The sequence below is a fragment of the Thamnophis elegans genome, chromosome 9 (assembly GCF_009769535.1).
Source record: "Thamnophis elegans isolate rThaEle1 chromosome 9, rThaEle1.pri, whole genome shotgun sequence".
NCBI lineage: Eukaryota > Metazoa > Chordata > Lepidosauria > Squamata > Colubridae > Thamnophis > Thamnophis elegans.
In genome coordinates, this window is record NC_045549.1 from 401194 (window position 1) to 428186 (window position 26993).

General features: G+C 57.5%; 1 protein-coding gene across 2 annotated transcripts; it reads left to right on the forward strand.

The window, feature by feature from the left end:
* On the forward strand, positions 1 to 25824 carry RAB11FIP5 (RAB11 family interacting protein 5). 2 transcript variants are annotated; one of them, XM_032224178.1, is made up of 6 exons: positions 1 to 488; positions 7934 to 8373; positions 9057 to 9720; positions 16425 to 18515; positions 23025 to 23214; positions 24047 to 25824. In XM_032224178.1, exons 1-6 carry the CDS (start codon positions 103 to 105, stop codon positions 24248 to 24250), a joined length of 3975 nt encoding a protein of 1324 aa, XP_032080069.1. In that variant the 5' UTR covers positions 1 to 102; the 3' UTR covers positions 24251 to 25824. The 2 variants fall into 2 exon arrangements, with proteins under 2 accessions (XP_032080069.1, XP_032080070.1); XM_032224179.1 differs by lacking the exon at positions 16425 to 18515.
* The last annotated feature ends 1169 nt before the right edge of the window (positions 25825 to 26993 follow it).

Sequence of the window (26993 nt, forward strand, 5' to 3'; positions counted from 1 at the left end):
CCGACTGCAACTGCAGCTGCAGCACCGCCGCGCCCGCCGCCCGCTTCGCCCGCGGGAGCCGGAGAAAGTTTGCCGCAGGAGCGTCCCCGCCGCCCCGCCGGGATGAGCCTGCCGCGGGCGGGCGAGGAGTCTCCGCCGCCGGCCTGGTTGCCGAGCCACGTGCAGGTGTGGGTGTTGCAGGCGCGGGGGCTTCGGGCCAAGGGGGGCCCGGGCGACGCCGCCTTCGTGGCGCTGCAGCTGGGCCGGCAGAAGCACCGCACCGCCGTGGCCGCGCAGAAGGGCGGCTGTCCGCGCTGGGCCGAGCAGTGCTCCTTGGAGCTGCCGCCGCCGCCGCCCGGCCCGCGCCCGGCCCCGCCGCCCGAGCCCGACCCGCAGCTGCTGCAGCTGGTGGTCTGGCAACGGGCGCTGGTGGGCCCCGACCGCTTCCTGGGCCGCGCCGCCGTCCCGCTGGCCGCGCTGCTGCAGGACGGCCGCAACCACCCCGACCGGTGAGTGGCGCGCGGGGCGCCGGGGCGCGTGCAGAGCGCGGCTCCCCCTCCCGGTCCGCCGCTGAGCTCCCGAAACGCCGAGTCACTCCCGGGAGGCGGCCGGGGGAGGGGTGCGGGCGCCGCAGGGCGGTGGCGGTGGTGGGGAGAAGCATCGGGCGGGGGCGCCCCTCGTCTTCCTCTTCTCCAGCCCACTGGAGGCACTTTGTCCATCCTGTGCGGGGGGGGGGGCAGAGAAGGCCTCTCTCGACCCCTGGGGGGGGGGGCAAGTGCTGGGGCTGCTGGATTTCTAGTCTGGACCTTTGAGGGGGTTGAAAGTGCAGTTGGGCTGGAAGAAGGCTGGCCAGGCCCCCCACCACAAGTCCATTTCCCCAGATGTTGGGCACACCTGGGGCAACGCTGATTGTTTTGTCCCATCTGGAAGGCTGCCCACTCTGGCCTGTCCCATGGCCGCTGATACCCCATGGGGCAGCCATACTGGTGCCACAAGAGGCCCAGAAGCAGCTGGTTTGCAAAGGAGACCCCTCTCTGTGGGGCCTCTGCTGGCTGGCTGGGTTGGCCTTCCCCTTAACCCTGATTCCTGGCTGGTCCAGGCAGGGGAGGCTTAGAAACTGACGTGGCTGTGAGGGACCAGGGCTGCTGCATCCTTCCTGGTCTCCCCACTCCGGCAGCCTCTGGGGTGGCCATTGCAGGAGCCGTGCCCAGGTCTCACAGAAAGACAGGTGCTCCTGCAACCCCCACCCACCCCCGGTGGAGATGGTGGTGAGTGGATTCCTTCCCATCTGGTCCATTTGGTGACGCACAGATGGCTCCTCAATTCCCCCTTCCTGGTGACCCCCAGACTTAGAGTCCCCAGGCAGCATTGGTCAAGTTGGAAGCAAAGGCCGGTTGTGGGAAGACGGTACTAAAACCAGCTGGTTGGTTCTGCCACATAAGTCTGGTTTCCGTTACACTCTGCAGGTGTCCAGTTGGGGCCTCTTGGGAGGGGGCCGTGCCCCTTGGGATGCCAGTGTGGGAGACCCATCTTGTGGGGTGCCTCTTCCCGTCCGGAGTCCAGGGGAGGGTTGGGGGGTTGACCAGGCCCTGCTGGAGGACGGTGGGCTGGGAGGACCTGCCTTTCTGTCCACGCCCAGCAGCACTGTTGACCTGGCCTTGCTGGAGGCCTCTGTTGTTACCACCAGGGAGCCCACCAGCTGCCCCCGGGGTGTGTCGGATGCTGACTTTGGCCCAGGTTGTGTTTTTGTTCTGTGTTTTTGAACAGCTAGATTGTTGGGCCACTTGTTGCCTTGAACGTTTCGCATTGAGTGGAAAGGAAGGGCAATATTGCCCAGAAGGGAACGTTGCAGGGAAGGCTGAGCGGGTGGCTGGGCTGCTGCTGGCACTGCCAGGGCTTCCTTCCTGCCCGGGGTGCAGAACATCAATTGGGGTGACACCCTGCCTTGTCTCCCTGGCCCCCCTCCCCTTCGTCCCCTTGGATGCCCCCTGGCCCAGAATCTCCCCCTGCCCCCTGCTTCAGTGCAGGCCAGTTTCATCACAGGCCATTGTTCCAAATGTCACACAATTGTGTGAACTCGGGGCTGTTCGCTTGAGATAAGGCTGCCCGTTTGTTCTCCAGCCACCTCTGGGCCCAGCTGGGCCTCCCTGGCACAATCCGCCTGCGGCCATGACCAGAGCCCGTCTGGGCCTGCGGGAGCCTCAGGGTGCAGCACCTCCTGCTGTCTGTGGATGGGCCTGAGGGCGTCTCCCCCCCCCCTGGCCCCCCATTTTCAGGCATTGTGGGATGAATCTATCAGGAATTAAGAAGCAGCCAAAGCTGCGTTGGAAAGACAGGGAGGTAAATGTAGCTGAGCACTAGGCCTGACTTCCCAAGAGGAGCGCTGGGGGGGGACGGAGCCCCCAAAGAAAGTTGGGCAGATCAGAAGAAAACTGGCTGCTCCTTGTTGCCAGTTGGTGGATCTCACCCGATGGACTTCTGGGCATCGCAATTCACGGGTGTCAAGACTGAAATGAAAGGGAGCTGCGAGGGGGGGTGCTGGGCCCCAAGAGGAAGGACGGCAACCGCTGGGCCTGGGCAAGGAAAGGCTCCTCCTGCAGAAAGTGGGGGCTTCGGCCGTGGAGCCACAGAACGGGGGCAGAGAGGACGTGGTCCCGGTGGGAAGAGCCAACGTGGCTCTTGAGGGTGGACCTTCCTCGTATTTCGGGGCCTGAAGAGGCTGCTGGGAAGAAGCTTCAGCCTGCCGATCAAGAAGGGCATTTGCAGCTCAGAGCTGGAAGGGAGGGGTCGACCACGCTCAGCCTCCAGGACCCTCCCAAACCTCGGAGCTTTTGGCCTGTCGTTCAAGCAGAATGTGTCCTCCCAACTCAAGAGAAGCCACCTGCTCCTTTCGGGGTGTGGAAGGAGGCCGCCTGGCAGCCGGTCGGTTTCAGGGCCTGCGTGGCTTCCGGGCGAGATGGTGCAATTTCCCCTTCCCTCGCCAGCTGTTGCCCAGCATGCACAGCTGCGAGCTGAACCCGGTGCAGAGGGCTTCGGGTGCTGCAAGGCTGCAGGAGCTGCGGGTGGAAAGTTTCCTGGCTGTGTTGAAATCTAGCCCTAATTACGGCTCTTTGGCCAGTGCAGGATTGGGGACGGCCACTGTCCACAACGCGGGAGAGCCTCTGCCATCAGCGGACACCAGGCTTCCCTTCCGTTAGTTGGGAGGGTTGAAAATCCCAGGCCACCTTTTCTGGAGAAGCCGGGGGGGGGGGGGGGAATAAAAGTAAGGTTGGCTGGCTGGCCTAAGCCAGAATTCCTGTATGGCTGCCATCCTGCCTGGGAATGCCAGGAATTCACCTAAAACCAGAGAAGGGGAAGTCTCTTCTTTTTTCTTTTTATTGAAAATTTTGGGGAAAAAACTTTCACAAATATTTACCTCCCTCCCCCTCCCCACCCAAACCCCAGCCCCCCCCCCCAACCTCCCCCCCCCCCCGGCTTCCCAGAACCAATACAGGGTTACAGCAATAGGTGGAGGGATGCTCATAATCTTATTCCTTGGCTTGTCTCTCCCCCCCCCTTCCCTGAAAGGGGCATCTCTGGCGGGTGGCAGGCAGAGAAGGAGAAGAGACGCAGGACTGCCCCCCCCCCCCGGCTTTTCCAGCCATCCTTCCTTCAGAAAAGCTCTGTACTGAGTGGGGGGAGATTTTATATCTTGTGGCTGGAGACTTTGGAACCATCAGTCACAAATCGCCGGGTGTTGTGGTCAGAGCCTGGAAGGGCCTTTGGGGTGGGGGTGAGGGGGCAGCCTGGTTGCCCTTTGGACCTCTGCTTGTTATAGAGATTGAGGCCTAACTCCAGAACGGCCCACAAGCAGCACAGCAAAGGCGGGTGGCAGGCCTCCGCTCTGGGTAAGCAGCTGCTGGTGTCTTGGCCGCCTCCGTGTCTTCTGGGATGACCGAAGTGGCTGAAGGAGTCCGGTGGCCGAGTGGAAGAGCTGGCGTGGGGCTTTCCTGCAGAAAGTAACGGAGGTGCTCTGGCAGGCCCTCGTGCGAGCTCTGTTGCCGACTCGGGCGAAGAGGCCGCAGGGATCGTGGCCAGGAGACCCAGACTCACGGGAAGCCTCGAGGAGCAGCTGGTGGGAAACAGAAACAGCCGGATTTCGACCTGCAGGTCTGGCCAGGAGGAGCCCAGATGAGCAGAGATTATTATCTCCAAGATCAACATCAGACCTACAGCCAAGTAAGTCATCATCCCACCAAGGGACTGCCGAACCGGCCCAACCGAAGAGCGTCCGAGCCACCCCCAGCGGCACTCAGAGGGCAGCCACTGGAATGTAAACTCAGAGCAACCCCGGCTTCTTACGAGCACTGATGATGGTGCCTAGTTGGGTCATTAAACGTCTGCAAGAAAACAACCAAACTCGGAGGGCACAAGGACTCTTCAGCCCCACCTTTGCCAGCATTAGGACAGACGACTGCCGTGCCTTTCGTATGGGGCTTCCTTTGAAGACTCTCAGCAGCCTCTCCGGTGGTGGTGGGGGGGGGGGTTAGAACCGCCCCACCCATGTAACACAGGTGATGCCAACTGGGTTTTTGGAAAGGTTCTGAGCTGCTCATTTTGCCCCAAAAAGTAGAAACTCGCTCCCAGGTACAGCCCCCCCCTCCCGGTCTGGGTTTCCATCCAGGGTGCCCTCCCCAGAAAAGCGCTTGGGGGCTTCCTCGCCTGACCCTCGGGAAAGAAAGCGGAGCTTCCAGAAGGGCTTTGTGGAGTCTTTCACGAGGTTGCTGGAGTTGAGACTCCAATGAAGCATTTATAGATGGGGTTTTTGCTGCTGTTTTGCTGAAGTTTGTCTTCATTTGTTGACTTGGGTTTTGCAATATTGCAAGTCCCTGGGAGATGCGTTGGAGCGTGGCGGCTGGTGCATATGGGGAGTGGGTGGGGGTTTGCTCTGTGGCAGCTGAGGAGTAACAGAGAAGAGGGCTGGCTCAAACTAAACCTTGGGGCAGGGGCGTCCCCTGAGGGGGGTCTGGGAATCCCAGAATGACTCCTGTCCAAAGGTGGTGATGCAGAAGTGCCGCTGCCCTCTGAGAGTAGAAGGACTTGCTTTCATGCCCACAGCGCCCATTGCGTGCCCGGCTGGTTCCCACTGGCAAGAGTAGAAAAGCCTGAGCTGGAAGGGAGCCCTCTGCTGCCCGCTCTCCTAGGCACCTCTGGGCAAAGCCTCCAAGGCAGGCAGCACCCTTGGATGCCAGGGAGAAGAAGAGTTCAGGTTGGACCCCCAGAGGGAACGGGGGTCTCTACGGACCCTGGGGCAGCCCCTCCCCCCACTTCTGCTTTGCTCGTCTGCCTCCCTGCAGCAGGGCCCATCACTCACCCACTTTGCACAGTAGCCTATTGGGGATTTGCAGACCTGTGAGAAGCTGTGGGCCCTTGGCAGCCCCGCCCGGCCGGAGCCTCTTCAGCTGAGCCCCTTATGGGCTGTCAGTGGGGGGGGTTGCTTTTCAAGGGCTGAGCCAGCAGGCCCATTCCTGGAAGCTGGAGATTGCAGGCAGGTCCTTTGCCATTCCAGACCCAGACCTGTGGGGGCCCTTGACTTGTCCCCAGCCTTTCTCTGGGGCCCTTTTGTGCAGGGCGAGCAGAGCCCCGAAGCCGAAGTCCTGGTGCTGCCAGCCAGCAGCCAGATGTTCTAGCAAGCAGAGGAGCAGTGAATCCGTGCCAGGGTGGCTCTGCCTGGTCTTTGGAGAACAGCCCCTCCGGAGTGTTTGCAACCAACCCCAGGCTGGCCCCGTTGCTGTGGGTTGCTTTCCTCCTTCTCTGTGGGCCGGGCATTTTGGAAAGAGTGTGCGTTGACAGGGCTCCAGTGAGTCATGTGCTCCAAAGTGCTTCCCCACCTTCCCCGGAGCTTCTCCAAATAAACATTTCTCTGGAAATGGGGGAAACGGGGCTCTATTGCCAAGTGCGGATAGGAGGCCTGCAGGCTGCCTGGGAGGAAAACCCCTTGGCCTTGGGGCTGCAAAAGGGAAGGGGCCTCCCTCCCTCCCTCCCTGCTTGCAGTCTCTCAGCTCAGCCTTCTGGAGAACTTTCCCCGTTTCTGCTGCCTCAGAAAACATGAGGCAGAAGAGCAAGGAACACTTTATGCAAACAGAGAGTCTACGGAAGCAGCTTTCAAGGGCGACCTCCTGGGGCTGCCTTTGAAGGGCATCCGGGACCTTCAACTGGCGCAGAACCCGGCTGCGGTGGGGCTTAATGGTGTCTCTTCAAGGCGTGGGACACTGCGCCAGCGGCATTGGCCCCCAGTCTGCTTCCCACTGATTGCCAGCTGTGAAGCCCTTCATGATTTGGGGCTGGGGTCTCTCCCCAGGCGTTTCTGCCCATCCCACCCGGTCTGCTCGGGTCCCATCACCAGAGATTGCTGGTTGCTGGGCCTGGGAGATGGGCCTTTCCTGCTCTAGTGCCCATCCTCTGGCAGAGTCTGGTGGTGAGGGTGGCCCCGACCCTCCTGCTGGCCTTATCCTGATGCCCCAAAAACCTGGCTCTGGGCCTGGGGCACCGCATGTGCGGAGGGGGCCTGTGGTAGAGACTGCTACGTTTTCCTTGGCTGCTGCTTTGCATTTCGGTCCCTGTAGCTGTGATCGTAACGGCATTTGCTGATCTCGTGTGATTTTAAAGACGGTTCACTTCCCAGATTCCCAGGTGGGCCGGTGGGCCCTTCCAGCTCTGCCTTCGGTGGTTCTGGGAGCTTCTCTGCCAACCGTCTTGCCTGGCGAAGGCCGGGTGGGCGCTTTGCATGAGGGGGAAGAGCCGAGGGGGAGGCCGACTTCGTCTGAAAGCCGCCTTCACCAGGATAGCAACAGGGAAGGACCTGGCTGCCCCCTTCCACCCTTCCTTTGCTAAGCTGGGGGGGGGGGTCATTTACCGACCAGGATACATTTTGTCTTGGGGTTTTCCTATCACCTTGTGGAAAGAATTGCTTGCTCAGCACTTTTTCTGGCTGAGGGATTCTGGGAGCTGAAGTCCAGAGGTCACGAAGGGGCCATTGCCCACCCGTAGGGGGGGAGGGAGAAGGGAGACCTCCAGGAACAGCCCTTAGCAGGAATGTGGGCGGAGGCACTGAAAAGACCCTCCTTCATTTGGGGGCTCTCTGAAGGGGAGGAGAAATGGACTTTCAGCCTTACAAGCTGCTTTATTGTAAGATGATATTAACAGGGTCTTGCAAGTCTGAAAGTCCACTTCTCTCCCCCTCCCCAGTTCTCTTTGCTGCTCAAGAAACAGGGGGGGTCCCTCCTGAGCCTCTGGCCCCGCCCCCATCCCTGCTGTTGCCCAAAGGGCCGTTCCAGGAGACCATTGCAGGATTGCATCCAGTTCCTCAGCATCTGCTTCACTGGCATAGAGGGGCCGTTTTATGACAAATTGGCATGTGGGCGAAGGTGGGACCAGGCAGGGTCTCTGCTGTCTCACAGAGGGACGTGCGGGGGTGGGGGGCACAGAGCTTAGCTGGAGCAGACCCTTTGCACATTTTCATTGGGGGGAGTGTGGTAGGTTGCAGCCAGGCAGGTACGGTCATCCAGGTGTGTGGAGGGGGCAGCTGCTGGCTTTTCTCAGTGGAAAGGAGAAAGACCCCCGCCCTGGGGGGAGCCCTGCTGACGGGGGGCAAAGGCTTTTCAGGGCAGCCCAGGAGGAATTGGCTGGGCTGTTTATGGGGGTGGGATGTGCCGGAGCAGAGCAAAGGGCCCTCCGTGCGAATCTCGCTCAGTGCCAAGAAGAAAAGCCTGGGAGAGGGTGGCAGAGAGCAGGGATCTCTGGGGACTCCTAACCAGGTGCCCCTGGAATTGCAGCTTCCAGAGGTTCCTGCCAAGAGGCTGGACAGCATTTGGGCCTGGTGGCTGCTTTGGGGAAGGGCAGCTGGGAGGGAGGCATCACCTGCCCCTCATGGGGTCTCTGGGTTGATTCCCTCCCTCCTGTCCCCCCCCCCCAGGTGGTACAAGCTCCACTCGAAGCCGGGGAAGAAGGAGAAGGATCGGGGTGAGATCCAGCTGAGCCTGCAGTTCACGCGCCACAGCCTGACGGCCAGCATGTTCGATCTGTCGGTCAAGGAGAAGCCGCGCTCGCCCTTCCGGCGGCTGAGGGACAAGATGAAGGGAAAGCACAGCTACGACCTGGACTCCTCCTCCGCCATCGTGCCCAGCAGCACCGGAGCCCTGGACGACGACTTCCGCCCGGGGCCCCCCAAGGACAAGGCCAGGGGGAGCTTCTTCTTCAAGGGCCAGCTGCGCCGCTCCTCCCTCACCCGCTCCAGCACCTCCCTGGGCTCTGCCAGCACCCTCTCCTCCGCCAGCAGCCTGGGGGCGCTGGGTAGCACCGAGGGGGGGGCGCCCTCACCCAGCCGGCACAGCAGCTTCTCCACCGACCCTGCCGGTAAGTAAGCTGGAGGGGGGAACCAGGACGGCCAGGGATGGAGCTATGCCAAGTGGCCTTAGGAAAGACCCCTCCCCCCGGCCCTAGGATTCTAGGAATATCCCCCTGGGCCTCCCCTCCCCCCCCCCCAGATGCTGCTCCTTCTTTTGCTCTCCTGAGTCAGAGAACGGAGTTCCTGCTCTTGGACCCCCCCCCCCCCTGGGAAGGATTGAATGGCTGCCCAGTTGCAGCAACATCTGTCAGGTCGCCCCCCCTCTGGGTCTCAGGGGAAGAGTGGGCTTTGCCTCTGGGGGCTTTTTGGGAGGCCTGGGCATCAGAGAAGTTCATGGACCCCCTGGAGCAGCCCCCCCCCCAAAAAAGAGGCATGGCATTGGGAGGGAGACCCCCCCCCCCTTTCTAGTATTGTCTGATGGTCATTTGACAACCCAGCCAACTTCTAAAGTGAGTCCATTATTCTGTTTTGGGGGAAAGAACCAGAATAAGTCTGGTACCACTTTTTCCACCTTCAGTTTTCATTAAAGGCATCAGGGTCACAAAACCTGATTTTCAATGAAACGTGTGAGTTGGAAAAGGCTGTGCTTAAAGCCATGGGGCTGCCCCTCTCTTGTGCCTCTGTGGGGCAGAGCAGCTGGGAGGCTGACCACGTCTGTCTTTCTCTCCCTCCCTCCCTCCCTCCCTCCCAGGGAGAGACTTTCTGCCCTCCCCCCAGCTGACCCACAAGAGGGCCTTCAGTGATGAGGTGGGCCAGATCAACCTGTTGCCAGAAGCTCTGCAGGGCCTGAAGACCCCAAAGGACCCCCCCTCCGGGTCCTCGCTCTGCATCAACGGGAGCCACATTTACTGCGAAGAGCCCTCCTCCAAGCCCTCCTTCCTCTCGCTGGCCCCCTTCCCTCCTGGCCAGAGTGAGCCTGGCAAGCAGGAGAGGGGCTCGGAGGCCGGACCGCCTGCTGCCCAACCGGAACTCCCGCCCTGGACTGCCAGCGATTCCCAGAAAGGACCCCCGAAAGACCTCCCCCGCTTCATCCCCTCGCCCCCCATTTTGGCGGCGCAGGAAGAAGACAAGCTCTCGGTGAAGACCATCGCCCTGAACAAGCAACGGGTGCGAGCCAGGCGGGAGGAGGGGCTGCAGGCCGAGAGCAAGCCCGTTCCCATGGCCGCCCCCCTGGCTTTCCCCTCGGAGGTCCGGAGGGTGAGGCCCCAGGACGAGAGGGACCAACGTGGGAGCCTCAGGGGCCACGGCCAGAGCCCCGAGCCCCATCTGGAGGCCCCGTCTGGAGAGAAAGAGGAGCCCCAGAGTGGCAGCAGGATCAGTCCGAGAGACCCCAGAGAGCCGGCTCGAAGGCCCAGGTGAGCCTGCATCTGTGGGGCTGAGCCATGGGATGGGGGTGGGAGGGGGTCCGACTGTTTGCCCAAGAAAAGGCCAGAGTGCCAGGGAGGGCAGGGGTTGGAAGTGGCGCTTCTGGGCTCCAGAGCCTCTGCTCCTGGGCCATTGGCTCCAGCCAGCCCTCTTGCTGACCCTGTGCACCTGGGAGAGAGGCTGGCACGCCTGGAGGGGCAGCTGTCTCGGGGGGGGGGGAAGAGCCTGGGGTGGCTGCCTGAGTTTGGGGTTTTTCCCAACCTTCCTGGTGCCAGGGCTGCCTGGGGAGTGCCCAGTTGGCATTCCAGCTGCCGGGGAGGGAAGGAAGGCCCAGGAGGTGGGAGATGAACCAGGGAGGCACTTGGAGCAAGGCAGCCGTTTCCGAGAGCCCTCCCTGAGGGGGAGCTGGGCCCATGCGGACGTTGCCTCGGCCCAGACTCAGCTGCCCCCGTCTGTGGGAACCGTGATTGTAACGGGGTCTGCGCTGTCATTAGGGTTGCGGAACATTTGAGTCGGGGGCTCTTTTGAATTTGAACGGGGGGGGCAGTAAAAGGAAATGCTGGAAGAAGAAGGGGGGGTCCTGGGATCCATCTTGCTGAGCACATGTAGGGGGGGGAGACGCAGATGAAAAGAACTGGAAGTCCATTTTTTTAATAAGTTTTTTTATTTATTTTCAAAACAAACACAACACATAAAATCTTCCTTCTTTACATACTGTAGAAAGTGTATCAGTTGGTTACAAAAGGCTTTCGTGCATCTCTTCCACAGTCATCAAGCATAATTCATATTAACTCAAGTACTTTAACTCAGATATTTATACATGTTACCCTCATCATACCTCCATTTTCATTTGACTATAGTTGTTTATATTTCATCATAAAATATACCAAGATTTAATACATAACCACATACTGGCATTTCATTTAATATTTCTAAAATCCTCCAATAACACTGAATCCTTATGTCCTGTTCTAGCTAAATATCCATAATATTTAATAACAAGGTTTTCTATCCTTCTTTCCAAATCATTGTTTATAATTTACATCTCATTTCCTTATATGTATCTATCTATCTATCTATCTATCTATCTATCTATCTATCTATCTATCTATCTATCTATATCTATCTATCTATCTATCTATCTATCTATCTATCTATCTATCTACCTACCTACCTACCTACCTACCTACCTACCTACCTACATACATACATACATACATACATACATACATGTTATTATCATTATCCCTCCTTTATTTGACTATATCCTGCATCATATCATTTCCCCCCCTCATAATCAAGACTTAACTGAATCTAACATAATTCTATTATTATTATTATTATTATTATTATTATTATTATTATTATTATTATTATTGATATTGATATTAATATATAATCCAAAAGGGTTTCTAATCTTCCTTTCATGGGTGCCATTCAATATTCATATCCAGTTATTACTACACATTGTATACATTATTATTATTATCAATTATTTATTTTTAACTATATCTATTATCACTAAATTTTGCTAAGTTTAGCTAGTTTTAAATTATACTCTTCCATCTATCAACCAGTATCTTTCCAGTAACAAAACAGTCTCATGTCTTCTGCCATTTGTGGCATCTCAGTCCTCCGATCATCTCCTTAATCAGCTTTGTATGGATTCCTCTTAGCAACTCTTTGCTTATAAGATCTCTCATGTAATTTCGATGCCCTTCTTCTGTTTCCTTGATCTGCTTATCTTTGATTGTCGGTGGTGTTATCAAAACTATGGCTAATAAGGTTTCTCTCTTTGAGTCCATAAATTCTGTTATTTTTTCCTCTTCCGTATCTTCCCATCTGGGGTAGGTTTCCCCTCCATTTAATTCCTCTTTCAGTATTCCACTCTTCCCATTTTCAGAAACAAACCAATCACCATAAAAATCAGCAATTTTAATTTCTTTATATTCATTTTCCTCTTCGATTTTTTGGATTTTAACCACCACTTTTAATTTCCGGGGCCCTCAGGAGCCCCTGGAGCTGCTCCCAAAGGTCACTTTGGGAAAACGTGATTAAAACGGAGGAGTTGGCATCTCAGGCTAGTAGCAGCCTCTGTGCAGCTCTGCCCACCCCCACCCCCCTTTGGGCTTTGCAGGGTCTGATGTGGGGCTGCCTTGGGGTGTTACTGGGGGCAGTGAAAGGGCCTGTGTGTCCCAGGGGCCCCTGGCACAGCTTTGGGGAGAGGGCCCACGCAGAGGGCTCCCTCATTCCAACATCTTCCTTGCTGAGTTGCATAGATGGTGGTGGAGGCTAACGACCATCCCCCTGAGCAAGGACACCTTCACGTCAGAGTGATACTGGGGTGACCCCAGGCCCTGGTCAGGCGGCCCCCAAGAAGCTCCTGGAGGAAAGCTGAGGTCCAGTGGGGGAGGAACAGCTTCGGGGCCTCCGGGGGACTGGGGTGAGGTGGGAAGGGAGGAGTCCAGGTACCTCTGAGGTGCCCAGAGGCAAAAGGGCAAAAGACCCCCAGGGGCGAGATGGGAGGGGGAGGCGGGCCAAGGCGGAAGGCATTCAGAGCAGCCATGAAGACGGAGGCCGGAGGCTGATATTCTGGGCATCTGGCACGGGCGACTTCACATTACCTCTGAAGAGCAACAGGTCCTCTCTTGCGGTCAAGAAAAGAAGAAGAAACGGAGGAGCCGTCATTGGCAAAAGGGGATGAAGCAGTGACCTTGATTCAGAGCCCACCGACCTTATTCCTACAGGTTGTCCGTGACTTACAACTGTATTGGAGCCTCCCCATTAGGGCCATAAGTTGTGATGGTCATAAAACAGGTCACTCACGTGTCTGACCTGATTTTACAATTTTTTTTGCAGTGGTCATTAAGCAAACACCATGGCCATTAAGTGAACCAGTTGTTCACCGTAATCTGTTTTTTGCTGAAAAACAATGCTGGTTTTTGGCAGAAACGTCGTAAAATGCAGCCAGGTGGCCATGGGGCAGTGCAGATGGTTGTAAATGCGGATCAATTGATGAGCACCCGAAATTTGGCTATGTGACCGTGGGGGCGGGGCCTTTGGATCTTTGGAACTGGGGGCTAAGCATCCCCAGTGTGATCTATTCCAACTTTGAATGGTTGCTTGGTTCCCGGGTAGATCGGAGTCGCTAGATCAGTGGGTCCCCATCTTTTTTTTGGCCAAGCCCCACCTAAGCATGTCTAAAATCCCGATGCCCCCCCCCCCCCCGGTGACGTACAATTCCTACCAAGGTGGCGCAGTGGTTAAATGCAGCACTGCAGGCTACTGCTAGATCAGCAGTTCAGCGGTTCAAATCTCACCGGCTCAGGGTTGACTCAGCCTTCCATCCTTCCGAGGTGGGTAAAATGAGGACCCGGATTGTTGTTGGGGGTGACATGCTGACTCTGTAAACCGCTTAGAGAGGGCTGAAAGCCCTATGAAGCGGTATATAAGTCTACTGCTATTGCTATTGCTATTACTTTACTCAAAAAGTGAAGTCTACTCACGCGGAGGAAGCCTAAGAGGCCTCTTTTATTAGGTTTAAACAAGATTCAAATTGCCCCCATTAAAAATCAACTCCCCCCCCCTGGGGCATGGGCCCCACATTGGGAACCCCTGCTCTAGATTGAGCCCCCCAGAGTGGAAGGGAGTAATCGGGTCCGAGCAGTTTCCATCAAAAAGAGGCGTTCTAGGAGACTGGAGCGCTACAGTTGGAAGCGAACCAACATCTGGAAGGAGGAGAGGAAGAGGATGATTTGGCTCCCCCCGGAGGCCGGGCAGGGAAGATCAGACATTCTGGCCGGGCGAGCAGAAAGCAGGGGAGCCGGTGCCCAAGACAAAGGATCGGGCTGACCAGGAGGGTTTGACCTCAGCCGTACTCCGTATGAGAATCAGGCGGTAGGGCTAAAAATAGATGCCATGGGTGAGTAGCCAGAATGATGTCATGGAGCAGAAATACTCCAAAAACGCTGCTAAGCAAATAAGGTGGGAAGACGGTCGGCTGACAGGTTGAAAAACAGAAGGAAGCAAAAGAGACCAGAGAGGAGAAATTGCGCTGCACAGACGGGGAGGAGGAGGAGGCTGGAAGGGCAGCTCCACCCGAACCTCCAGGACAGGATTTTCATTCCAGAAGATCCGGGGACTCGAGAGAGCCTTTTCTGCAAAGACGGACCAAAAAGAGCAGCAAAGGAAGAGCATTTTGAGGAGGGGGGAAATCCCAAATGAAAGATGTGTATGAAGGTTTACTCATCTATTAAATGTCTTTGTTGCCGGTCTCACTAATTCAGCCACAGATTTTATCTGCTGAACTGGAGCCAGAAGTGACGTTAAGTGGGCTTAGAAAATATTTCCTAAAAACTCGGCTGCAGCCGTTGTTGAAACGGCAGCTGAGCTGCTTTTAAGTCTCTCTTTGCAAGATGACGCAGTTGAAACGCTGCTTGCAATTTGCAGTCGGGTATCAAAACACAGCAATGGCCCAGAAAGATGCTCACAGTTGCTCCAGATGTGCCTTCGGAGGAGACAACCCCCCCCCCACACTGATTACCTAACTCTGGGGCGGGTGGGTGGGATAGTAGAAAAAATAAAAGGGGCCCAGGGTTATGTGATTGCACAAAGCCTTTTAACTGTAGATCACAACTTGGGGGTAGTTGTTAAAAAGGGAGCACACGAGGGTAGCTCAACCAGCGTGCCCATTGAAGAACACTTATAATGGCCAGGAAAGCCGCCATTTGATTGGGAGACGGCACAAGTAAGCGGCTCGGAATTGTGGAAGGATTAAGGCCAAGACTGTAGGACAGTGTTTCTCAACCTTGGCAACTTGAAGATGTCTGGACTTCAAGTCTCAGAATTCCCCAGCCAGCGAATGCGGAGGAGAGCCTTCTCAGTTGCAGCTCCGACATTATGGAACACCCTCCCCGTGGAGATCCGTACCCTCACCACAGTCCAGGCCTTCCGCACAGCCCTGAAGACCTGGCTATCCCGTCAGGCCTGGGGATAGGATTACTCTCACCCCGCCCGAATGTTGAATGAATGTTGTGTTTTTATGGATAATTTTCTTTTATTCACGATTTTTTTTTCCTTTAAGTCTTGTCTTGCACCCCCTTCCCCTCACTATTGTAAGCCGCCCTGAGTCCCTCCAGGGAAAAGGGCGGCATATAAATTCTTAATAAAATCTAAAAAATCTAATAAAAGTTGCCAAGGTTGAGAAACACTGCTGTAGGAGAAGGACTGGCAGAGCCGTGGGAGGAGTGAAAAGGGGAAGCAGCCTAGAATTGGTGTGTAGCCACACATGAAATAACTCCAGCCTCCCTTACATTGACCCTTATCCGACTCCAAGCGGCTGCTGGTGGCCATGGCTGGAGAAGATTCCTGTGGCTTTTGGCACGTAACTCGGTTGAGTTGGGCCTTCGCGTGTAGACCAGGTTCCTTGCGCCTGACCAAGGATCGCGATAGGCCGATTCCTGGAGCTTCCTGTCCCTTGGCTCTTCCACAGAGTCAGAAGTGAGTTTGTGGAGAAGCGGAAGCCAAGACAAATCACAGGCTGTCTTGGTGGTGGTGGTGGTGGTGGAGGAGGAGGAGGAGGAGGAGGAGGAGGGGGGGGCTCCTGCTTGCCCTTCCCTGGCTCCAGGAGTGGGGAGAGAGGGGATCGGTCTTTGACCTGAGCCCTCTGCCTTCTTGGGTGGCTGGGCAGCTGTGCGGAGGGCAAATCAGGGCCGGCGGTCCAGGCACCAGATGCTGCTCCAGGGAGGGAGAGACCGGCTGAGCTGGCAGGAGCCTTGGCAGTAGGTTCTCCCCACCAGCCTTCTGCCTGTCCAGGGGATGGGGAGGTGGGGGATTCTCTGCTGCCAAAGGGGCTCATCCCCTGGAAGGGCAGGCAGCCTTTGCAAGGGGCTGGCACTGCCCAGGCGACCTTTCTGACTCCCTGAGCTTGTGGGAATCACTGGGGCAGAGCCCAATTCCCCAAACCTCTGTTAGGAACAGAATAAAAACTTGAAACTGTAAAATGAAAAACTGGAGGATGGGGCCACGGGGGGGGGGCTTGCCTTGGGGGCTTGAAGGGGGAATGGAGGTAGCCCCCCTGAATCCCTACACAGCCCCCCTCCCCCAATAAAGAATGCAGCATTACTTTTGAGGCAGGAAAAGAGGGGCTCTGCGGAGGGGGGAGGGAATTCAAAGCCATCCTGGGGGGGGGAGTCCCAGGGCTCTTCCTTCTGTGGGGAGGGGGCGCGGTCAAGGAGGCTGGGGGCCAGTCCAATGGAAAGACTGCTGGGGGGCAGGCTGGGAGGGACTCCGTAGGCCAGACCCCAGGGGTTGTGTGGGGCTGCCCCCCCCCCCAACCGTGAAGCATCTTTGCTGCTTTGTGCTTCTTTTAAGTTATCAATTTTTATGGCTTCTGCAAAGATTGTTGCTTGCTGTGGTTCCATGAAGGCACCAGTGGTGAAGTGTGTGTGTGTGTGTGTGTGTGTGTGTGTGTGTGTGTGTGTGTGTGTGTGTGGCTGTTGGTGGACCTGAATCATTTGTGGCACTGAATTGTGCCTCTGCTCAGCCCCCCCAAGCAGCCCCCTCCTTTCTGCCACCCCTTGGAGGGCCCCTCCTACAAGCCCCCCCCAACCCTGCCCCAGAGAGGCCTTTCCTTGAGGACTAGCTCCTCGTTGACCAGATACTAAACTTGCTTCCCTGCTCGCTTTCTCCCTAGTTCCCAGCCTGGCCTGCCTGCCACTCCAGAGCTCTCCAAGGACCCCTGGGTGGTCTCTGAGGATCAGGGCCTCCCTCCCTCCATCCCGGCCGGAGAAGCGCAGCCCTCATCCCTCGCCCCACCTGCCAGGCGCCTTCAGCCACCGCCGCCCGCAGCTGCCGCCGCCGCTCCTACGCGCCCACCTGTGGAAGGGGACGATGGCTTTGCCGCCTTTGCCGCCAGCCGCCTGCAGCCAGCCGCTCCGGGGCCCGAACCCCCTCCCGCCACGGACCCCCCAGGGGGGGCGGCTGGCCTCCTCCCACAGCAGGAGGAGGGGCCCCCCATCCCTGAGAGAGCCTCGCAGGGGAGTCCGGATTGGCTGAGCCTCGCCTATGTGGAGAGAGGCCGGGCCTGGAGTGGGTCTGGGGGGCTCCTGTTAGTGAGGGGGACATTTGGGGAGGGAGCCAACTCTGCCCCCAATGCAAGCAGCCTCCGAGAGGAGCAGGCCCCGGGGGAAGCCGCCTTTGCCCAGAATATGGGGCGGCTGGGCTCCTCCGTACCTCTTGCCCCAGATGTGCCCGCAGAAGCCCTCAGCTGGACACCCGAGAGCTGCCCGCGTAACCGGACCATCCCTTCCTTGGCCGACCCCTCCTCGGAGCAACTGGACTGGGATCGAGAACAGCAGACGTTGCCCCAAAGCCAGGCGGCCCCCCAAGCTGAGAGCAGCGAGCCTTCTTGGCTTCCGTGGGACCCCCAGAGGGAAGAGGACGTGGGGGTCGAGGAGGCTGCCCCGACCAGCGGAGGCCCTGCCCAGGAGGAGCAAAGGGGGCCAGCAGAGACTGAGGGGCCGAGGGGGGCAGGGACCCCTCCTCCAAAGCCATCAAGGAGGGTCCTCCCGCTCCAGCTCACCAAAGAAGCCAGTGGGGCTGGGAGGGGCACGCTGGAGAGCGCTCAGCCGAGGGGGGCAGACCCAGAGCCTCCTCCGCACCTCCCTCCTGTGGGGGTAGCTGGATCCCCTCCAGCAGCTGCTGTCTCCCTGGTGCCAGCCGTGATCATTGGAGCAGGGGCCCCCGAGGGCCTCCCGCTGGCTGCTGCAGAGGCTCTGCTAGATGACCAGCCGGGGGGCCAGGAGGAGCCTTCAGGGGCGACCATCTTGGCAGCAGAGGAGGGGCCCAGCGCAGAGGCCCTGCAGTTCTCCACCTGCTCCTCCCAGCTCTCCTTGGGCGGGTTAGGCCTCTCGGGGGTCCCCGAGAGTCCCAGGCAGGATGGGGAGACCGGATTTGCCCCTTGGGGGCTGGAGGGGGCCTGGCCGACAGGGCTGCCTGGCTCGGCCTCATTATGGAGCTCAGAGAGATTCCCCCAGCCCCCCGAGGCCTCCCAGGGCCCCCCTGAGCCCAGCCCCTCCCTGCTGTTCTGGTCTGCCTTGGAAGAGCCCCGGGGGCTGCCTGGAGAGGACACCAGCTTGGAAAGCCCCTGCGGCCTGGGACAGGACGATGGGGCCACTGGGCTGCCCCCCTTGCCCCCGGGGCAGGAGCCGGAGGCCCCCTCAGGAGGGCCCAATGACCAAGCGAGGGACTTCCGGAAGGCTTCTTTCTGGCAGGAGGGCAGGGGGGAGGCAGAGAGCAAGCAGGAGGATTCCCCGCTGACCCCAGGCAACCCTTTTGCCCCCTGGGCCACCCCGTCTCCCCAGAAGAACCCCTTTGTGGAGAGGCCTCCTGCTGCGGAGGTGCCCTGGGCCCAGGCTGTCATCCTTCCGGTCTCGCCCACCGTGGATGCCCACAGCCTGGGAGAGATTCCTGCAGCCACCGACCCTCCCAGGCAGCCCCGTTCTCACAACTTCTCTGTGGAGCTCCCAGGGGGCCCCAGCCGGCCTGGCCCCCCCCGGCCCTTGGCCTTCTCCACCCCTTCCTTCCAGCCCGTCCCAAGCCCCACTGACTGCAGCCTCCCTTCTCCCCTGGGGCCCATCAGGGCAGGGGCTGCAGCGGACGGCCACACCGAGGTGCCCCCCCTGTCCCCCTTGCTCTCTCCTCCCAGCATGGATGCCTCGGCCCCTTCGGTCCAGCCCACGGAGATGCTGCCGGCTCAAGACACCCCACGCCAGCAGACGCCCAGGTGAGCAGCCGGGGGGGGGGGTGCAGGTGTGTGTGTGTGTGTGTGTCCAAGTGTCCATGCCTGTGTGTGCCACTTTGCAAGAGTGTGCTGCTGGCTTCCTGGCTCCCGGCTGAACAGAGCCATTTTCCTCCCTGGGGGCGAGGAGACTCTCAGGTGCCAAAGCCAGCTCTCCCCCCACCCCCATAGTAAATGCCACCACTTCCTTCTGGGAGACCAGGGGCAGGGGAGAGGTGGAAAGTCTTGGGGTCCCTGCCTCCCCAAAGGCTGGTGAGAGGGGAGGTGAAATGAGCAGCATTCTTGGCAGGAAGGGAGCCTGAGGAGGCCAGGACGGCTGTGGGCCTGGAGTGCCAGCTGGGGCAGGCCCTGTAGCCTTCGCCTTGAGGCCGGAGCCCTCAGCAAACGGGGCCTTTCCCTTACAGGAGGCCTGCGCTGCTCCTAAGTCTCGGCCCAGAAGGGCAGCTGCTCTGCAGGCTGGGGATGCTGGGAATTGTAGTCGCAGTCCAGCTGTGTGGCTGGGGGGCTTTTGAGTGGGTGCCGAGTGTTGCCCCCGCCACAGGCGCTGCAGCCACAAACATTGCCCAGCCAGGCAAAGGGAGGGGAGTTGTGGGGGGGGTCTCTGTCTGGGCGTTTTCACATCCACCCCGGGGGACGTTGTGAGAGCAGCTGCTGCTACTCTTAACAGAATAAGGGGGTCGGAAGGGACCTTGGAGGTCTTCTAGTCCAACCTCCTACTCAAGCAGGACACCTGATGCCATTTGAGACAAGCGGCTGTCTCTTCTTCAAAGCCTCCAGTGACGGAGCAGCCACAACCTCTGGTGGCAACTTCTGTTCCACTGCTTAATTGTTCTCACCGCCAGGAAATTCCTCCTTAGTTCTGGCCTGGGTCTCTCCTGGATTAGCCTGTGGATCCAAGGGAGCCTCTCGTTGGGGCTGGAGGGACGGGCAACAGTTCCCTTGGGGGGCTGGTGGGGCTGGGAGCTCCTGGGCCTGGGGCTCTCCTGCCTCCCAGCAGCCGCCGTTCAAAGCCCTGCACGGCATGTCAAAGGGGGGGGGGCTAGGAATTCAGCCCCCTCCTCCTGGTTGGCGTGGTTAGCCTTAATTCCTGCCTGTCTCCGCCTGAGTCGGTTTCCCTAACCCTGGACGTCCCTCGTGTTGCTTTACTTAATCCGTTTGCATTGCTTGAGCAGCCATGCTGGGCGGCTGGGAGGCTGAAAACATCCCACACAGGGGAGAAAGGAAGAGAACCAAGTCCTCCTCCTGGCTCTTCTTGAAGGGTGGGGAAGCAGAAAAGCTGTGGAGGTCAAAGGTGAGAAAGAAGAAGGGTGGTGGGAGGAGGGGCTCGGCGGGTGAAGGGGGGAGGTGGGCAGCTAGCTGGGCAGGCGGAAGAGGCCTCCACCTGGGCCTCTCCTGTTCTGACCCAGCCTTAGCAGAACCAAGAAACAGACTCCTTGTCCCGAGAACCCCTCTTTATTTAGCTCCTGTGAATCACTTGGCATTCAAACACTGAAAAGTCCAGGCGACCTGTTGAAATAAATGTAAAATAAGTTTTATAGAAAGCTAGTTTTAAGAAATGTATAAGAAATGAACTCATTTTTTCTATCTAGGATTTTAAATCAAGTGTGGTAGAATGTTTTCATGAGAATAAAACTATTTTTAGCTGCAGCCCTAGCCTATTACAAGCCCCGAGTTCTTCATGTTTAGTAGATTCCAGATCATTCCATCCTTGCACCTTCAATCTTGAGCATCAAACCAAAATCTCATTCTTCATTTGAGTCAGTGTCACTCCTAAAATATTACACTTGCAACGTGTAAAGACTTCACACTCCCCTTCCTACATGTCGGCTGGAGGGTTCCATACAAGTGAGAAATAAAATCATTTGCTGATGTTAATTGCACCTTAAGACCATCAGATCCTAATTCAACATTTTAAAATCTCTGCCGTTTCCAAACAGCATAGTCCAATTCTGGGTCAGGTTATTGCAGACTTGCCACGTACAGCTGAATAGACTCTTTTAAGTTTTACTTACAAATTAACTGGAGATTTGTGAACCTCCAAAATTGTTTTCCAGCAACATCGATATTTTAAGCATTCCAAATGCTGATTTCAGCCCAAGCTGTAAAGTCAAAAGATGTTTCAAATTTATACCCTCGTTCTAAGTATAATTTGTAAACATTCTTGGATTTGTGCCTTAATTAACGTGTTAATCTTTTAAGATGACCCGAGATTGTTTTGAGATTTGCTGCAACAAATTTAGCACAGCTGTCTGGAGGGAGCTAAAATCCCTTCTCTGTTTAGAATTACATTGAAGCAGCTGCCAGCAGGTGGCGCTGGTGCTGCACAAAAACCTCCCCGCCTGTAGTAGGTGGGGATTGGGGGGGGGGGGGCTCACTTGTGGGCTGCCAAGAGAGAAATTGTAGGGGTGATTGTGCAGCCCTGGAACTCTCGGCCTTAAAAGGGGGCTTCCAGGTGCCTATGCAGCTGCCCACTTGGGCACTTCCCGGAGCCCAGCTGGGACTGGGCTAACGTGGGCCAGGGAGGTTGCTCCGGGGTCTGGCCCAGTTCCCCAGGAAAGGAGGGTCTGCAGCCTGTGCCCAGGAGTCAGGCCGGGACTGATAGGGCCTGCAGCCTAAGAGGGTTTGGAGTTCAGCCCACACTTCAAACAAACACACAGCCAATCTAGCCCTAGGAGGCTCTGCAGGTGGCCGCTGACCACTGGCACTGGGAATTTCACCTGGAAGGTCCCTTGGCCCACGATGGGGACCCGGTTTCCGTGGTAATCACGTAGGTGGGTGTCAGGGGTGCGTAGATGCTGCTTCTGTAGGCTAGGGATGGCCTGCTTCAGGGTAGACCATGTCATGATAGTCAGCGATGACCCAGTGTCGATCTCCATCTCACATGGAGAGCCGTCGATGAGGACCCTGACCTTCAGCTTTTTTGGTGCGGACTTGGCTGATGGATGTATGGTAGGTGACTCTGTTGTTGCCCTCTGAGTGCCGTGGTGGCTTCTGCCAGGCCCCTGGGTTGGGCCTCTGTTGGTGGCTCAGTGCGCTTCTAGGTTGCCAGGTGGTGGCAGGGAATTCGCTCCGGCACACCTTGGCGATCTGCCCCTTTCGCTCGCAGCGCTGGCAGGTTGCGTCGCGGAAATGACAAACTGATCTGGCGTGGCCTCCTCTGCAGCTAGTGCAAGGCGGGAGACGCGATTTGAATTTGCGCGCCAGCTGGGCGCGGCTACTGCGCATGCGGCAGCTATCATCTTCCTCGCCTTCTGAGTCTCGGGCTCTGCAGCCTCGCGATGTATGCGTGTCCTCTTTCGTGCCCCTTGTGGTACGCTTTGGCGCTGCAGAGTCTCAGTAGCTGATTGGCAGCTGATTCGGACGCCCTGGCCTCGTCCAAGGCGATCTGCAGAGTGAGGTTAGATTTAGCGAGTAATCTCCTCTGCAGGGTAACGTTCCGCACGTCGGAAATTATGGGGTCCAGAATCAGCTCGTCCAGGTCTCGGAACTTGCAGCAGGCTGCAGCCTTGCGAAGCACCGCAACGTTCTCATTAATCGATTCGCCCCCTTTCTGGTTTCTGATGTTCAACTCATGCCGGCGAACGTGCTTGGACGGCTTGGCCGCATAGTGGGCCCTTCGCGTCCGCTGCAGCATGGGCCAGGCGACTGCTTGAAGCGGTGTCAGCTCAGAAAGGTTTTTCGCCGTCTCGAACACTTCCCAGCCACAGCATCCGAGGAACGTGTTCTTCTTGCGGCCTTCAGGAAGGCCCATGAGGTCGTTTGCCTCGAGGAAGCAGTCAAATCGTACCATGTACGATTCCCAGTGCTCGGCGACTGGGTCCTACGGTGGGGCGTGCATAGCCATTTTGTGTACAGAGGGCGATTTGAGTTTGCCGCTCAAAAATGGCTGCTTGAAGCCGCGCTGAGCTCCGGGCTGGATTGCTACGCTCATTTTGATTCGCCTAGTTGCCTTCCGATCCCACCCTCGTCGCCAGTGTTAGATTGGGTAATGGACAGGCTCACACAGACTTAACGGTAACAACAGCTCTTCATTGAGTACAACAAGTGAGAACAATCCAGCGAAGGTTGAATCTGACAGCGGCCCTTTTATAGGGAGCTGTCGGACCCTTCGACCAATAGGATTAAACCTCTGTTCCCGCCGGAGACAGAGGACCTGGGTGGAAACCACTGTAGTTAAATATCTAACACAATGTTTCTCAACCTTGGTGACTTTAAGTCCCGTGGACTTCAACTCTCAGAATTCCCCCAGCCAGCTATGCTGGCTGGGGGATTCTGGGAGTTGAAGTCCACGGGACTTAAAGTCACCAAGGTTGAGAAACACTGATCTAACATGACCTCTGGCTGGGTTTTCGTTCTTGGGCCTGGCACTTGGAGGGTCCCACAGCTTCTGGGTCGTTGCGGGGGTTTCTCTGCAGCTTTGGGCAGGGACGGCGTTTCTTTCTTAGCCCTCCCTTCAAAGGGGGAGAGCCTAATGGTGCCTCTGGTTTCTTGCAGCCCGCACCCAGTCAAACCCATGAGAAGCACGCCCGCCCCAGAGTCCCCACGCAAGGAGACGGCCGGCCTTGCTTCCAGTCCGAGCCATGGCCAGATCACAGGCCAGGAGCAGCTCGCCCCCATGTCTGCCATCAGTGGGACCTTCGCAGCCTCGGTGGTGCCGTTGGAGAAGATGGAGGCCAAGCAGCAGGTGAGGAGGTGGCTGGGCCACAGAGGTCTTCCTAAGCACCAGGAGCGTCTTTGCTGAACCTTTGGAGTTGGTGGAGTTGTCCCCTTCTCCTACCCGTTGTGCCCAAGCCAGAAGTGGCCCATCCTGAAGCCGGCCTGGGTTCCTTCGTTCAAACACTGGGCATCTGATTCCCACCCTCCCTGCCCCATTGCCAGGAGGCCTGGCCTAGTTTCCTGCTGCAGATTTTCAGTGGCCCACAGAATCTTTTGAGCTCCTGGGCTCGGCTCCCTTGGCACCTGCCACGAAGCCTGCCAGCTTCCCAGGGGCATCTCTGCCTGGTCTCTAGGCTTTGGCCAAGGACTGAGATTCTGGGCCCCGGACATGGCGGAAATGCTGTGCAGGGAGAGGGCGGAGTCAGGAGGGTCAACGGAGGACCGCCCTTGAGTGGCAGCCAGGAGGAGGAGGAGGGTCCCTCTCCCTGCCCAGCAGCCTTCTGGGGGGCAAAGACCAAACTGGGAGGAAAATGAGCCCTCTGGGATGAGGGGGGGCAGACAACCAGAGCTACAACTGAATAATCAAAGCCATTAGCTTTATTGTCTATTCTGAACCTGTTACAAGACTCTCCCCAGGCTGATTCCCTCCCCTGAAAAGGTTCAGATGGGGCTCTTTGGTGTTGGAGGAGGTCCAGCTTCTGCCTCTGGCAGCTGCGCTAGGACTCCAAACTAGGCCCTCTCTTGACTCCTCCTCCCAGCCCATCGGGCAGTTTCCCAACAACCTCACCCTCTGTGGTCCCCAAGAGGCCCTGCTCTTCAGCCCCCCCTCATTTGTCTCCCCCACCCTTGTGTCTCTGCAGAGCCCCTCCACCAAGTACCACCACCTGACGCGGGAGGAGCTGCTGCAACTTCTGCTGCGACGGGAGGCCGAGCTGGGCAAGAAGGAGGAGCAGGTGCGGGAGCTGGAGGGCTACATTGACCGGCTGCTGGTGCGAATCATGGAGCAGTCGCCCACCCTCCTGCAGATCCCTCTCGAGGATGGGGGGGTCAAGGCTACCCAGTAGCCCCCCACCAGGAATCCATCACCCCTCCCTTCCCGCCTGGGGTTGGTCTGCCGAATGCTCCCCTCTTTTGGCACGGACAGCACCCCAGGACACCCTGCTTCCTCGGCCCCCTCTGCCCCAGCCTGGGATCTCTGGGCCCCCAAACGTTACGGACTCTTCTTGGCACGGCGGAGCGTGTCCCAGGCTGCAGGGACTTCCTGGCCTGTCCCTTTGGGAACTTTGTCACCCTGGCCCCACTGCAGTTAGGCAGCCTTCGCTGCCCACTTATGCCCCCCCCCCCCCCCGTTCTCCCCTGGCTGAAAGGGAAGGTTTGCACACTGGGGGCGGTCGAAGGGAAAGCCACCCAGGAAAATCCGCCTGACTGGACAGAGCTCCTGGGACTATACTTTGCCTTGTTCCATGAGGACTAGTATCTTCCTCTGATTTGTTCAGTGTTCAAGGCGATGCCAGCACGCAGCACCTCGGAACCAGCCTGATCTTTTCCGGGCCATCTCAGGGCGATTGGTGCTCTGCCTGCCCCAGAGAAGTACCAAGGGTTGGCTGTGCATGCCAAAAAAACCCTCCTCCGCCCTGTTCCTCCCCCCCCCCCCCTACTCGGCCTGGAGGGTCTCTCTAAGGAAAGGAGGGGCGCATCTGCCTGAAGCGGTAATAAGACAAGACGTGCCTTTTTGACACCTCCCCTCCCCCAGAGAAAACCTGGCCTGCATGTAAGGATGGCCCCTCAATCGCCTTATTTACTGACCCCAAGAATCCCACAGCAAGGAGAGGAGAGGCTGCACAGAGGCTTCAAAGTCTGGGAGGAATGCCTTAGCTCCTGAGAGGCAGTTGGGGGGCTGACCCCCAGCGAAGCCTAAGGGCTCTGGGCCACGGGTGGATGCCCTTCCTGGCAGCTTCGGTTGCTTAACTCTTCTGGAAAACCCGCCTGTCACCCGCCTGGCTCCCTTGGCAAAAAAGGCCTGGTGGGGGGTGCAACTGAAGGCCTGAATCAAGGCAGCCCAATGCCCCCAGCATGAGGGGAATCAAACGAAAGGAAACCCCCCCCCCATTGGAAATGGCTGGGCACGGAGGAACCCTTGGTTTTTGTTCATCCTGTTTTTGCCAAATGTTTTTACTGTTTGCCCCTTAAGTACGGAGGGTGGGGCACATGATAAGGAGGGGGGCTCCAGGAGAAGCTTTCAGGGAAGGGGGGGGCTGGTGGTCCTTGGCTGCGATGGGGGGATTTGTGCCTGTTCCCCTTGAGCTTGCAGTGAGCGGCCTCTTTGGCTGCTGTCCCCTTGGTGGCCCAATGTCCACCCCCCCATCTGGCCCGTCTTAGAGATCTGGGTGGGAGGTTGTCTGTCTTCGCTTTGGAGAAGCTCTGTGTGGTTCCCCCCCCACATCTGGCAGTAGCCACGCAACGCCTCCCCCCCCCAACCTTTTTCTCCATTGCAGGCTCTGCCTTGTCCTGCGTGGCCTCTGGGAGGACAGAAGGCGGGGAGGCTCTTGTGTTAAGTGCTGTTGATGATGTTTGTTTCATAAAAGTTTTGACTCTTTTCTGTTTTAAGCACTTTAAAGACAAAATAAAAATGGTTGAATTGTTGCCTAGACAGTTCTCCTCCTTCTTTTCCAACAGCCCTTTTCACAACCCACCATTCCAAGATGACCAGTGGTGCATCTTCCTCCGCCATAGGGAGGTGCCCAGCTGAGGGGAGGTGGGGGCGGGGGAGATGCCCCTTTAAGGCAGCAGCAGGAGGGCTGTGGGCTGGCTGTGCACGCTGCCCTATTGCGAAGACCCAGTCTTGGGGGCTGCACAGAGCAAGCTGGTTCCTCTCTCCGCTTTCTGCTCTGCAGGGTGATCTTTTCCCTAACGGGCGCTTGGGGGGAGGGATCTGCTCTCCCCCCTCCTTGTGCAGACTAGCCTCCCCTGCAGAAGACACAGGTGGGGCCAAGCTTGGAGGGCAGAGCCAGGCAGGGTAGGGGGAGCTTCTCCCCTGGTTGGCTGCCTGGTCCCCCTGCTGCCCCCCCCCCCCCCGGCCAGGCTTTGCAGGTGGGGTGGGGTTTTCCTTCAGGGGTCCAGCCCCCTCCTCAAAGGTCTGCCAGAGAGATGATACAGAACGCATGAGGGCAGTGCGTGTTTAGGTTAGAAATAGGAAATTGAAGGAACATTGTATCATGCTTGGTGGCTTCGTAGAAAACCTAAGAAAACACCGGATGATACATACCTGGAATACAGAATGTTGATACAAAAGGTCTACATTAAATTGAAACCAGGAATTCTAGGATTGGTGGACACGTGGTTAGAAATGAGTCACGGAAGATAATAGATGGGAAGATCTGACACTGCCCTCCAAACTGGCTTCTTTGATTAGAGAAGAAGTGTTATTTACGGACTTTTTGCGTAAAAATGAAAAAAAAAAGGACTTGTGATTTAGAGTTTAGGGGCTTAGGATACATTATGGAACAAGAGCAATAAGCAACTTTGTTGTTGTGAATAGTGAAGTTGTGTCTGACCCATCACAACCCCATGGACCAGGTTCCTCCCGGCCTTCCTGTCCTCCCCCATCCTCTGGAGTCCATTGAAGCTCATGCCGGCTGCTTCGGTGACTCCATCCAGCCCCCTCCTTCTCTGCCGTCCCCTTCTTCTTCTTCTTCTGCCCTCCATCGTTCCCAGCATGAGGCTCTTCTCCAGGGAGTCCTTCTTCCTTCTCATCAGGTGGCCAAAGTCTTTGAGTTTCCTCTTCAGGATTTAGGACCTTCTAAAGAG